Source organism: Haplochromis burtoni, unplaced genomic scaffold (genome assembly GCF_018398535.1).
Source record: "Haplochromis burtoni strain Fernald_Lab_line unplaced genomic scaffold, NCSU_Asbu1 Contig_13, whole genome shotgun sequence".
In the NCBI taxonomy this organism is placed as follows: Eukaryota; Metazoa; Chordata; class Actinopteri; order Cichliformes; family Cichlidae; genus Haplochromis; species Haplochromis burtoni.
This window is the reverse complement of record NW_024582374.1, coordinates 1,169,914-1,184,759: the sequence shown is the minus strand read 5'-3', so window position 1 is coordinate 1,184,759 and position 14,846 is coordinate 1,169,914. Positions and strand designations below refer to the sequence as shown.

The following is a 14,846-nucleotide window of genomic DNA, read 5'->3' as shown; positions in this document are numbered from 1 at the left end:
TGCGAGGAAAATGTAAGTCAGCCCTACGTTCCCAGCCTTTCATCAACGATGAAAGTACACGGTGTGCTTTTAAAGACTTCAACAGGAACTGTCAGACAAGGTAGGAGAGTCAGAAAGCCCTCAGAGGGGGAGCAATGAGTTTTATCCTGAGCTAAATCATTAGTGCTGCAATTAAAGATTTTCATTCCTGATGAAAGAACTTGTTTTCTCAAGTCATCTAACGAGAACACGAAACTAGTTGATTTGAATCAGAGGAATCTGAATATTTTGCTATTTTTGCTTTGACAATTACTTCAGTGATTAATCTTTTATCAAAAGCGTCGCCAATTAATTTTACATTTACACAGGCTATAATTGCTCCAACTGAAAACTACATGAAAGATTTGAAAGCTGCAAGCTGATGTTGACATTACGGGATAGGAATGATTCCACATCTGGATTTATGTTAAAATTGTTAAAATTAGATACCAGAGTTAAACAGAGAGACTGCAGAATGTTTTTTGTTGCCTCCCAAATGTCACTGAATTTTGTCATGTATTTTAGACAGTATTTAAATGAATGAAGGCTTTAAAATGTTCCTTCATGCGGTGCTCCCATGTCCTGCTTTAGACGTCTCATTCCTTGAGCACTCTGCTAAGACGGGTAGGAAATGTGAATTACAACTAAGCTACTTAACCACAATGAATTAAAGCCTAACATTTGAAAATTTGATACTGAAATTACTGTCATTATGGTGCATTATGTCTGAGCATAATGATTGCTTTGGCGCTGTTTGAAGACAAAGGCAGACTCTGGGGGAAGAGTACATTCAGAGGAAAAAGTTGATTTCATGGACGTTAATGACATGTGAACTTCAAACCTTCATTTTAGCAGCCATCATTTCCTGCCATTTCACAACTCTTCTTTTGTTAGCTACCTAAATAGTAACGCATCTGCGAGTGATTTCTCTTTCTTTGGACTCCAAAGAGAGCCGTACCCACGGAGAGGCAGAAATATTGCTGCTTTTCCGTCTTGTGTTTGCTGTGTACAACACGTGCTTAAATGAATAACAAATAGGAGAGAACGTACAGCGAAGGCTTAAGAGGAATGCAGAGATTTTTTTTTCCCATCTCACGTCGCTAACCGACTGATTTGGAGAGAAGTAAATGTTTTCAAACCACATGCATCTTTTAGGTCAGGGAGGAAAAATAAGATACACTATACTTACGCTGAGCTTTCTTTGGCATCTGCTTTGTTTTTATGGGTACAAAGTTTGCACCAAACGTCTAGGGTGTTGACAAAGAGACAAAGTGCATACCGAGAGCGAGGACCACACAGCAACTGTGACCACGTTTTTGCAGCTGCATTATCAAACGTCCAAAACAGACACATGGAAAATGGGACCAACTCAGGCTCTTAGAATGTTTCCAGGGTTGCAAACAGTTTGGAGACCTAGTGGAGCTGTTATTAATTCCCCATCAGTTTCAGTTTAGATGCCTGAAAGCCAATTAAAGGAGAACATAATTGAATAACCCTCCTGAACAGGAACTCAAATGAATTGTGTTTGGCGACGGATGGCAGGAGAGAGGAGGAGGAGGGCACGGAGGTTAAATAAGGAGGGTAAAATTACCAAGAGTCCCAGTCTTTGCTCAGAATAATGGTTCGAATCTGACCCTGCTATGATGTAAATTAAATTGCATTTGCAACTTCATCCTGCCAAACCACATGCTGTAGCTGTCGACAGACGGGGTCTACAAAAAAAATTCCAAACTCGTATTAGCCTCTATTAGTTTGTTACCTGTAGTAGCTTTAGTATACAAGCATAAACCTCAACAACGATCTCGGCGATAAATTGACAAAATTGAAAATATGCACCTTAAAGTCCTCTCTGTTCCTCATGTGAGCAAATCCGGAGAAAATAGTTATTGACAGCCAGGGAGAATGAGAAACACAAGTTGCATTTCAGAGCGAGAAGTGACAAAATGCTTCACTTTATTTGCTAATGAGTAAAAACTAAATGAAAAAGTAATTACAGCCTCAAAAATGAAAATTCCCCACTGCTGCCTCTGTGTGAGAGATTATTCAGAATTTTTAAATGCTGACATACCGCTTCAGATTTTCCATTTAACAAATATGATTGACAACATAAAAAAATCAAACTTTTTAAAATTTAATTTTAAATTTCTGTTCACATTACAAAATATGCCCAGTTATTTATTTTAACTTTCTTTTGAGATACTGCACTGAGCTTTTATTGGTAAAATGCACTGACATTGAACTGCAGTATAATCACCTCTTTTCCCCATGCCTGCGTCACGCTTTAAGTCTTTTATTTTACACAGCTGGAGATGGAGCTAATAAATGCTGAACAATATGGTTTGTGTATATAGCATATTGGTTCCAAGCGGACCAATAATAGTTTCCATTGCAGCAATAAGCATCTATACATTTATAGAGATGTGTATGTCAGGCTGCAGTGCAGGCCAATCTGAGGCTGACTAGGAGGTCACCTGTCAGCATGGTTAACCAGCTGTTAACCTGCTGACTGGACTGGGAATGTCTAAAAACATGATCTCATGTTAGTAGAATATCTGTTTGATCTGCTGTATTGATGTTATCAGGAGCAATTTACTTGGCACAATGATTATAAAAATTTCATATATGAACTAAATCTGCAACTTTACATCAAAATTCTGTCTATTCAAATTTACCATAAATAGGAAAAGTAGCCACAGTCCTCAAAACCTACTATATGACAGGCTTTAAACATGTTTTTGTGAATACCCTGCTGAAGGTTTGTGGTTTTGATTAAAACACTTTTTAAAATGATTTGTTTTGACCTGTTTTTGCTGCCATTAATAAGAAGCACACAGATTTGACCCTACAGCGAGTATTTTAAAGATGGTTCTGGTCTCTTTTACCTATGATTCATGTTCCAAAAGTAAGTAATCTCATTATTAGGTTTTTTTCATGCACAAAGCAGTTAATAGGCACAAAAATGACACTTATTTTGACTGCCTTTTCTGTTACTTCTAATAAACCAATTGATTTGGTTAAGTAATCGAAGAAAAACAATTTCATTTATAATGTAAGATATGTTTCTGTGAACAGGTTTTACAGACTCTAATATGTTGATCAATGAAGTCGTAGTGGGACATCTGGTTTGTAGTAATCTTTAAATATTTTGTGGAGAAACCCTTAACGGCAGTAAGTCTTGCTACTTTTGGTTTAGTACAATGTACTGACTACAAGTGGAAAATTACAATGAAATCAAACCCTATAATGTTTTTTTAAAAACCCAGTATATTTCCACACAGCTTTCCATTATCATTGCTACACCAAAGGGCCAGTTCCAGTGAAAAGCTATGAAAAGCTGCAGGAAAAATACATTGGCGAATTCACGGTTGGAAAGATTTTTATGATTAAGAAAACGTAACTGTGCGCATGAATACAAGGGTGGGGTCTTAAATGACTCCAATTGGTCACTTGAAGGTTAAATAGATTTATGAACTGAACTACATTCCAATCCATACTTATTAAAGCAATTATCAAAATTAAAGAAAAAAGAAAGTGTCTGAAGAGATTTACAAAGAAATGCTGCTGTGTGCTTATTCTTGGGAGCTAAGCATGGTGTGTGTGTGTGTGTGTGTGTGTGTGTGTGTGTGTGTGTGTGTGTGTGTTCACATGCGCACGCGTTTTACCTCAAGGCCATACTCCATTGTCCTGGGAGAGCCACAAGGAGGAATTCCTTTCATGTGTCATCTCCTGTCACAGTGCTGTCCTGACAGAGGCTTAGTGACATACGAGAGGCCTCGGCACAATGTCCTGCTTTTAGTCAAATGAAGTGTCTGGCAGCTGCTGCATTCATCAAAATCAAAGGATAATCTGCTTTCCATATAAAATCAAGTGATGATTAACTTTTTTCCCCCCAGAGGGGGAGGGTGGGAGCGTAAATGCTAGCACCTTTAAGGAGACACTTGAGAGACAAGAGGCGGGGAAGGTTCGCTAAAAGTGCAGAGTGGTGCTGGAAGATTTGAGGCTCTCAGGTTAGAGAGCTGCTCTGTTTAGGCTCACTTCTGAATTAGGAATTTCATTTTATCGTAATCAGGATTAATTTCAAACAAAACACCAATCACACAATAGGCTCCTGTACATGATTCAAACTGAGTGCTACCATTACCCACCTTTGCACATGTGAAAAGCATAGATAATGACAAAGAAGCAGAAGCAGAGAAATGTGTAATGTCAGCATTATACACAGAGGGAACGTAAAAACGTATTTACACTGAAGTCATTATTTCATATATAAATGAAGGACAACCACAGCAGAGCAGCTTTTTTATATCAGGGTGTAAAAACCAAACTAGAAAATTTAGTATGGCTGGAGGAGCTCTCTACAATCTGCTACAGCTTAGAGCTTAGCAGGTTATAGTTTGGCCTGTCCTTGGTTGATGATAATTACTGTTAAAGCAATGGAAAAATCTAATTTTATGAAGGACACAAGCTCAGTATATGACAAAATTGCTCTATATACTAGAAATGTTGCTGGAGAATCTAATTTCACAACATTTCTTAAGTCCCACAATGTTCATGCTGATTCAGCCCTATTTTGGAAAACAAAACATTTAAACTTATGCTACTAATGAGTTATAGTGAAAAGCAGGATATGATAGTCAATTTGGGACAGGAGATGGAAGCAAGCTTCCTCCGAAGGGCGCCTGGGCTCTTCCTTAGAGAGAAGCGTAAATAGCTGCTCCTCCACATCGAAAGGAGGCAGTTGAGGTGGTTCAAGCATCTGAACAGGTTCCCTCCTGAGCAGGTGAGGCGTTTCGAATGAACAGGGAGGAGGCACGATAGAAAAATTATGTCTCTTGGGTGGCTAGGGAACATCTACACCACCAGAAGAGCTGGAGGAGGTGGGCGGGGTTTCTGCTGATTTATGCTTGAGCGGGGTTAGTGCAGACGCAGTCCAACTGCAGAGAGTGTTTGCTGTCAATGGAGTGGACAAAATATGCAGTAAATATGATACTCTAGTTTGTGCTGTTGGTCCATCAGCCCGCCGTGGAATAGAGTGAAGTTATAGCATACAAAGAGCTGAAGTCACACTGAGTGCTAAAACAATAAAAAGTATTCACTGCATTCACTGTCTGTGATTTTCATGGTGTAAAAATATTTGATTATGTTTTGCATTTCTCCCATTCCTGGTGAGCTCTGTTGCTCCCTTCCTTATTCCAAACCACTTGTCAACCAATAAGCATTTGACCGACGCGTAGGTCATCCACATCCAGCACTGTGCAGCTCGGATTTTGGAGGACTGCGCTGGAGCTGTCCAAATGGCAACGTGAATGCAGATGGACGCATTTGCAGGACCATAAATTTAGCTTTTGACTGCTGCCTCCGTGACCCAGATCGAGATAAGCGTCCAAAAACTGCTGGACATAAAAAATGTGGCATTTTAAGTTTCGAAGAGGATTCCTTAAGTTATTAGCGTGCACATATTTGATTAATATGCACTGTATACCTCGTGCATTTTTAAAACCTCTGAGTCACCCTGCATTTATGTGGCATCGTGGCCTCAGAGAGCATTCAGCTAGAGACTCCAGTGTTTGCTGAATGACTTAAAACCACTTTTCTAAATGGTCCAATCCTTGTCATCATGTACTGTGCATTAGTTGCCATGGAAAAACCCAACTCTTGTTCCAAGTATAAAGCCACAGCATCTCACAAAGCATGCTCTGTATCTTTATTTCTTGTTTTCTGGGGTATTCATATGTTTAAGCAGCAAATAATTTGACAGATATTTCAAACACATGCATCATATTTAAATAAAATTGATTGACATAAAATATAAATAAAGATATCAAACAGTTATATTGGATCCATGCAATTGAATTAAAATCATTCCTATTATAATCAACACAATCAAAGCTATTAAGAAGCTTCATACTACTGATTTAAGGCATCCACATACACAGAAATATTATTTGCTTGTGTTACCCTGTATTATTCACATGCTGTAATAAAGCTGTTATACTTTACTGTTACAAAGCCTTGTAACACCCCAACAGATCACTACTGCCACAGTGAAGCTGCAAATATATATTCCTGATCCAATTTAGGACCAACGAAGTGAGCTGTGAATCTGTTCATCACAAGTCATGACCAATATCATCTACACTGGACTGCAATCTGACGGAGCAGGGGCCATTAGACGACCTGGAACTACCGGACCTCCTTTTCTTTAAAATTACATCCTACTGGATTGACCAAGCACCAGCTAACCCTCTGCTATTTGTGGTAATTAGTCCAGAATGTGAGCTGTCAACATGCAAAAAACCGTGCCAGTAGGCCCACAATGTCGCAGACACCCCCACTGTGTTCAACAACAAGCAGCTAGCCTCGGCCACTGGAATGCATTAACTTTCTCCTCTCTTTTTTTTTTCCCTCGGCGACTCATGTCAAATTCAGGTCCCTCAGAACAAAATCTTAATAATTAACTGGCAAATTTTAACATGATTGCTTCTGACACACCTACTCTGGTAATTATTGCTTTGAGGCCATGTGCTAATGAAATTAATGCATTCATTGCCCCAACAAATTAGCATAACTCATACAAATGGCCCACATTTGAGACCCCGTTGCAATAAGGGGAAAACAACATACAGGAAAAAGAAGCTTGAAGAATAAAAATAAAGATGCAAAATGAAATGGCTGGCGCATTGAATCGGAGACTATGATGAGCACTGCTCGCTCAAAGTCGTAATGGCTAAAGCCTCTTAATGTTAACCAAGGGTGATTGCAGTAATGCATTATAGAGCGATAGCTGCGCAGGACAAAATGATTATCACCATCATTAGAGTCATTGCAGATCTACATATACATCTCTCTGTGGACAAATATTAAATGCCCATGCCACTGCAGACATTAAAATGTTATTATACTGATGCATTAACTTACTGTAGCAGAGTTCATATCAATATATAGTAGGAGCTTCCCAACAATCACTCTCTAAATGGTGCAGCTGCCACTCGCAGCACTCCCTGGCCCTGCCACTAACCCCTGTTCGTGGCTGTTTGGTCTCTCAGTGGGATGTCTCTCAGACACTTACTCCTCGGCATTAATAATTGACGATGATGCCATCGGTACAATAGGCGAGGACAAATGCAACAGTCAGTTGGAGATGCTGCAGAAGTGCGAGAAATGTCCCCTCGTAGCTAAAAGAAGGGGAGGGATGGTTGTAACACCTAAAAAAATGCGTTTGCCCGCAGCCAGATACTGTCAGGGAAGAAGGAAAGTAATGAAAATGGCCTCAACACTGGATTACATTATTACAGTCAGGTGATAGTCTGCAGGGTAGTGTGACAGCTTGCAGTAGTGTTTCCATAACTTCTCTTTATATATCATGGCGACTTCATTTTATACAGCAAATCGGTAACTCACAGCCCCACAGTCAGGTGCATGATTATATCTGTAGGACAACAGAGCAGCAGGATTTGTGCTAAAGGATAAACTGAAATGAAAATGTAATTGAAAGTGTATGAATCAGCATGTTTAAATAGGTCAGAAAGGAGAAGTTCCCCTGTTGTTGGTGCCACAGCAACACTGACAAGTCGGAAAATAAGGACACTTGGTCTTTAAGTGCCGTGTTTCTTTGACCAGGGAGTGAAAGTCAGAGTAAACAGTGAGTGAAAAACGCAGAGCTCCCAAATGGGACTTAAACAGCCATCGCCTGGTTAATAGTCATAGAATTTATGGCACTGCCACCTTGCCAATCTCCAAATACACACTGCAAAAAGTGTACAGTTTGCTCCCGGCATGCAATACTGCTGATGGCAGAGGACACCTTTTGTAAAAAAAAATGGCAGAATTCGACCCTTTGAAAGGTAAAAGGCATTGGGACAAATATGGTTTCTGTGATACTGAGTACTTTTATGTTTGTTCTAATGTTCATTTTCCTCAAGTCAGTCTTGTGTTTGATTAGTTATTTGATGACAAAAACTGCAACATTGCTGACTGAATGAAGTACACCTGGAGGCATCTGCAGACCTTTGAAATTAGACATAAGAACATAAAGGACGGCTCCTTTTTTGGCACCTTGTGATTTGTCACCTCTCTCCAACCTCCAAGAAAGTTGCTCTGCAGCAAACTGCACTAACTGAGACTCTGAGGGATTTTGCTTTTTTCTTCTTTTCTTTTTTCTTCTGTTCAGAAAGTTAGTTTGACTTTTGAAGGCCAGCTGAACTGACAAGATAATTTTGCTTTAGCTGGTGAGTCAGGAGCACAACACCTAAAATGAGAAACATTAGCAGTTACTCTAAGAGTTCTTCATTCAAGGGACTTTCCAGCAAAAATAGGACCTCAATACCACAACTGCAGTTTGTTAGAAATCGCTTTACCAGAGTAGGGTGACAGCCTGTCAACATCTACCATCTTCGTATACAATCTCAGCTCGAAAATGCTTCAATGAGAATTCCTCGCTCAGAAGCAAGAAATGCTCATTTTTAAGGAGAAAAACAAAAGAAATAAGAACACAATTCTTAAACCAGCCTTATTAGATTATCATCTTCTTTTACGTGAAACCCATGAAAAGACCTTAAAAACATACCCATCACCCCGCTGCCAAAAAACAACATCTCACTGTTTTTTTAGCCCCACAGTGGCAACGACACACACTCGAGACTTCCACCCCAAGCTAAATGTTTCATTTAATTTGCTCAGAGTGAGACTGTGGATGTGCACTCGCACGATTTCATGTTTAAAATATCTTCGACACCTGAAAGGTCGTCGTCAAAGTTACTGTGACATTTTCTCCCACAGAGTGGATCCTTCCCATACGTACACACAGGACCAGACAGCGAATCCGACACTGGAGAGCAAACAATGAATAAAACACTCAAGAGCCAGCTTGTGATGCTTTGACCCACGACACAAGCATGAATACATACAACACATCAACGGCATACTTCCTAATCTGAGATGGTTAGTAATGCAGCCACCTTCTCCAGCATGCAGGCCCATCTGTGATGACACATCAGCTCCGCCGTTTCAAACGAATAAACTCACAAACACGAGACACAATGTGTTGACAGAAAATTTGCATTAGGAATGTAACACAGGAAAGCATGATTAATTTCTGCTCACGAAATGAATACAGATTTTGTCATTACATGGCTTGTATCCTCTGCCAAATATTATAATGTTTCGCCCTCCTTTTCCGCAGCGAGTGTTCGGCTGCAATAATAAGGAATAAAAGACAGCTTACAGCTCATAAGCAACACAACTGCTGGCAAATCAGCTAAATCACAGAGCAAAACAAAGACCTGATTGCTCATTAGTATTATAGATCTGCTCTCTTTAAATCTGCTTGTGAGATGCAGACACTGTTTAATGGCTTAACTGGGGTTTGTTTAAATGTGCACCATCTACATTTCACACAGTAAAGATTAAAAGAATGAGACATAACCAGATATCTCATTGAATTTGATATCACGGCCCCCTTTTCAAAACACACATGCTCGTCGATACACTTACCTTGGCCTTGCAGATGATGCATCGCGCTCTGTCTTCACTCCCACATCCCTGTAAGGAAAAGGATATTTAAAAGTAATTTAGTGACAATGAGCCGTGAAAACAGCGGCTCCAAAGTTCCTGAATGACACGCATGAACAACGAATCATTTGTTTGTTGTTTTGATCAATAAACTAATTAAGTTTGTTGGGGAAATGGTGCACTATTTTAAACCCAAAGGTGCACTATGCATAACAATGCTAATTTAATTAAATTGCTTAAAAGCCTTTATAGTATGGTGGCCTTGAGGAGCAAAAACACAACTTCTTTTTTTTTTTTAAATAAGCATTAGCCAAAAAAAAAAAATCATACAGAAAATCAACACTGTATAAAAAAAACCCCACAAATCGTAAAAATAACACTAACAAAAGCATTTCACAAGACACAAGGACAAAAGAGAGAACACAATTCAAAAAATGCATTAAAAACACAAAGGATCAGAAAACAACCTTTGACAAAACAACAAAATATGAAACATCAATATTTCACAAAACTCAAAAAACACATCAAACCGAAAGCAACATTTCAGACACCGCACTCTTGTTGTTTTACTGATTGTGTTTTTTTTGGCTGGTTTGCACACGAGGCCTCCTCTAACATACAATAAATAGCATGAACACGTGCGCGTATTTAACGCTTAGACTAAATGCATCACTTCATATGACAGAAGCACGCATCCAGTAACATGTTTAACAATCTTTAAGCTGGTGCTCGCTCGCTAAACACGCTAATAACAAGAAAAGCATTTGTGCGTACACAAACCACTAACATGCATGGCATGCAGGAGCACATTTTGATAGATGTTAATGGCATATAATTATAGAACACTGCTATTAGGCAATGTGATTTTATAAAGAGGACCATTGCCCCTGGCACTGTGGCCTGATTGCTGCAAGTGTTGGTTTGATGAATGTAAACCAGGTCTGTTTGCAGAGATGTCAGCCAATGAGAGAGAAAAGGAGAGAAGAGGGTTAGATGCTTAACTCGCAATTAAAAGGAGACATAGTCATGCACCCAAACAAATTTATCACAAATGAGAAACATATCTAACGTACGTCAGAAACTAAACTCATTTTCTGCACATCTCATTATGTTTTTCATCACTTCACACATTCTCCATTGAATCGGTTCTATATTTAACTCTTCAGCGTGACTTCTTTTTTCCTCTGCGTTTTTTCAAACGGTTGGAATTACAAATTCTAAAGAGCATTTTTTTTCCGATTAACCTCAATATAATGAAACCAGATGGATAAAAAAAATAAGAATTTATCTGTAGAGATCCTAGTCAAGTACTCAAGCTGTCAGTGAGTGGGCAGGCAGTGCTCACACCAGTCCACACTCAGCTGGTGCTATACAGTCTACTCATGCCCTTGTACTTCGTGCTTTGAGGGGTTTCACCCCTCTAGGAATGCACTCCCTATAATGAGGGTCAGAGGTCAAAGTGCTGCCGTGCCTGGAGGACGGGATCTCCCAGGCACACTCAGTCACTGACTCTGTCCCTATATTTAAATCCTGCCTCAGGACATGTTTTTCAAAGGGCATCTCCTAACTAGTTCCTGGTTACTAATTAGTTCTGTGCCATGCTATTTGTCTTTAGGAACCTGAGTGAAGAGGAGGAGGAGGAGAAGAAGGGGGAGGGAGCCAAATGAGGCAGCCCTAAAAAAAGATAGCGTATGTTTTGCCTCAGTGGAGACGATAATCACTCAGACAGTCCTCTGCTGCAAACATGCTGAAGTATGTATCAACAGCTGAAATGAATGCCAGTGGTGTTTCGCTGTGTTTGAATTCTGCGTGCCCACTCTTTAGTGACAACATCTGTGTGATACTGTTGTGGCTGAAATTAAATAAGGACGTGGATTTTTTCCCCCCCCCCTCCCCGTACAAGCTGCTTTTAGAGGAGTGGTAACTGTGCATGCTATCACTCCCAGCTGGCTAGCTCTGTCTCTCTCAAGTCAAATCATTATTGGATTACATTTTCTGGCTTCATAAAATGCGGTTAAGAGGCACTTTAGACATATGTGCATGACCTGCTTTCCAGAGATGGCTATCAGAGCAAAAGTGACAGGTCAATTGCTGATTTCTGTTCCGTAAAAAGGGAAAGGGGCTCCCAACCCTGAGCACTCTAAATGGATGCATGTTCTCCCCTCTCTCTGTGTCTGCTTCTCTCTCTCTCACACACACACACACACTCACGTTAAAAGTACTCGGCACACACACTCATCCCAGAGCGTGTAGCATGCCCGTTTCATAAGCCTGTGTGTATGTCTGTATATAATTGTATAGTGGGAAGACACACACTTAATGGAAGAGGCTCTTCACTCTGACAGCTGGGTGGTGCAGATGAAAGGTCTGCTGTAGCATGTTGTCTACCACTTGTGGAGTATCCAAAGAGACCCAAAGCTCTCTGGAGTGGACGACACAACAAGCTTACGCACATTTTTCTTTGATTAATCTACAAGCATCAGTATGCTGTGAAGTGCATACATTATGATGCAGAATTAGATCTTGATGCATTTATATACAGCTGGAATTTGTTTATACCTCAAATGGAATCAAGCACTATCCAAACGTGCATTAGTGACACAGATGAAATTACTTTTCAGTTTATTTGCTCTTTGGCTCTACAGTCAAATCCGAAATCAGATGGTTGAAATTTGTGCCGACACATCCTCACATTTAACTCTCTAGAAGGCGTAAACGCCACACAGACTGAAGCCTACTACATTTCCCACCATGCAACTGTGTAGTCTTTATAGTTGTCCATGTGTGTATTTATTCAACTTGAGAATAGATTTTATTTGAAAAAGCGGAAACGTGGAACATTTTAGGAAGATTTTTTTCCACCGTTTGACTTTCTAATTTATTGAAATTATCTTCTGCTTTTTTTGTTGTTGTTGTTTTTGGGAACATCCCTAATGGTGACAGAACTTCATGACAAGGTTAAACTTACATATTTAACTTAAGTTTAGTTATTAAAAACGGCCCGCATCATTGTGCTCATGGTTGCCATGGTGATGTCGTCCCTACACAAAATATACTTTTTACTGAAATGCATCACTCATCAATTTGTGTGCATCAGATTATTTTGTGTGGCTAACGTTAGCTGTTAGTTGCCTTGTCTTACTGCAGACTAGCATCCACACGCCTGCGCAGGATGTAGTATATGGAATGTTTCAGTCAAATGGTTATGTTCACTTTTGAAATCCAAGTGCTGCAGCACTGCACCGATTTGCACAGCTGTCTGCTTACTTTCCACCGCGCTCATTTACAACTTCCCATTAAAGCCGTCTGTGGGGGCTGCAGACCCTGTTAATGGTGCGTGGCATCATACCATCTTAATAAAGTAAGAATACTTTGTTTAACTGATTAGCTGACTAGCAAAAGCAGCCCCTAGTTGCCACCCACAGTTTAGGAAAATGTGGCTCTTTAACTGCTAAATGCTTAAATATATTTACCAGCTTTTTCCTAAAACTGTCAGTCTGCAGGTTGGTGATGTTCAGGGGGTTTATCAGAGCTACCTGCTGCTACAAGGTTGGTAAGACAGCTAAATGGAAGCGCTAAAAATGCTACATTATAAAACCACAGCTCCTAGCCTAAGAGAGAGTCATTACACACAACACATAGCCATTCAATCTGTTTTTCACTTCAAACATTAAATTAGAGCTTTAACTTTCACAGTGCCGTCTGCTACGATTCTCAGAGCTAACAACCAGTACTTTTAGAGTCATATTGTGATTACTGCTGTATGACGCCCTTTAAGGCAGTTGTACAGTGATCACATTATGTAAAACTGAACAGCGCATCAGTGCATCTGTCCAAGCAAAGTAACAAGCTCGTAAAGTGCACTTTCATGTCCTGTGACATAAAAACTCATTTGCATACAGAGAAGGTTTTTTACTTCTGTGAAAGACTGCAGCTGAGGTGTTAAAGTCCGCTGCTGAATTTACATTTTCACATCAACACACCTCTTCACTCGCTTTTTAGCTTTTATCTTTTATTTCTGGGAAAATACTTGGTACACAGCGGTAATTATACATTCTGGCAATCCAATTTCTGGCAGCGACAGCAGCAGCAGTTTGTTGGGAATTAATGGTGGAAGAGTAATTAGCATGAGCAGAAAGAAGCTCCATGACTGAACAGAAAGAGAAATGTATGCCACCTACGGAACCTTAGATTTTATCAACTGAGAAGAGTGTAAAGTGAGCTTTTGGGAGGTGCAGTCCAAAAACACCGGCTCCCCGACCAATGTGTTAGTACAACTGCTGGTTCAAGAAGGACTACAGATGTTAATGAGCTCCTCTGTGGTAGGTGACCTGTGCTGGGCACTTGATAGCTTCCTGGATTTCAGCCAGTCCATTAAGAGGTACTTCTCACTGTCTTGGCCTCCGTGTTTCAACTGTATAACGATGACGCGTCACCATTGTTAGCAACCCTCATTAAAACTAATTGGTATTTCTATTTGAAAGGTAGCTCATTAGGCAAGCAATGTTTTGTCTCAATAAGGCGAGACGGCAAATACATTTAGTCAATTTTGGAAAACCAGCACAGACGTTTCACCGCTTACACTTTAACAAACAGCTGATGGCAATTCAAAAATATCACAGTTCCCTACATGGAAAGTCTGTCTTACCCTCTGGATCCATGTGGACAGACACACGTGATGGGCAAGTAAATTCTTGCAGTCGCAGAAATTCCTCAGCGGGTCACTGGCTTTAAGTTCACCATCCCTGCATATAAAGCACTCTGATGTCTCTGTGGAAGACGAGCAGAAGATGGAGATTATGAATGGTTTCACATTGGATCAAAGGCTAATCCCTGATTCGCGTTAAGATTCATATCAAATATTCATCCATGTATAGCGATACTTATTTCCTATTACAGTGTTCAACACACACAGTACGGTTCCACAGAGCATTAGACATTCATGTTATTCCCAGTGGGAACGCAGAGAAGGGAATGTGGGCTTATGATGCTTTTTCATTATTTTCTGCCACATATAAACTATTAAAATAGTGCATGCTCACATTAAATACGGCCACAGTTTCAGATAATGAGGTCCGAATATTTACAAGTCATCCCTGTTAGTTAAAAGTTCAGGATTGAGACTGCTATAAATATGAAGTTTCAGAGAGTTTTTTGCATGATGTCAGTGTTAGCAGATATCCTAATATGGTCAGACACAACTGTCTGCTTTCGAGGGGCAGCCAATAAGGAGTAAGAGTTAACTGTGAACTTTAAAAAGCTTCAACTGTACAGGGAGTGCAGAATTATTAGGCAAATGAGTATTTTGTCCACATCAT

At 40.0% G+C, this 14,846-nt stretch overlaps 1 protein-coding gene across 3 annotated transcripts in view; it reads right to left on the bottom strand.

Moving 5' to 3' along the window:
• Nucleotides 1-14,846, bottom strand: part of LOC102312692 — a 129,745-nt gene that overhangs the window by 65,022 nt on the left and 49,877 nt on the right. For all 3 annotated transcript variants that reach the window (XM_042216188.1, XM_005919787.3, XM_005919789.2), the window contains exons 2-3: nt 14,177-14,298; nt 9,511-9,558 (exon numbers count right to left, since the gene is read on the bottom strand). In XM_042216188.1, coding sequence (XP_042072122.1) covers nt 9,511-9,558; nt 14,177-14,298 — 170 coding nt within the window. The remainder of the gene's footprint in view (nt 1-9,510; nt 9,559-14,176; nt 14,299-14,846) is intronic.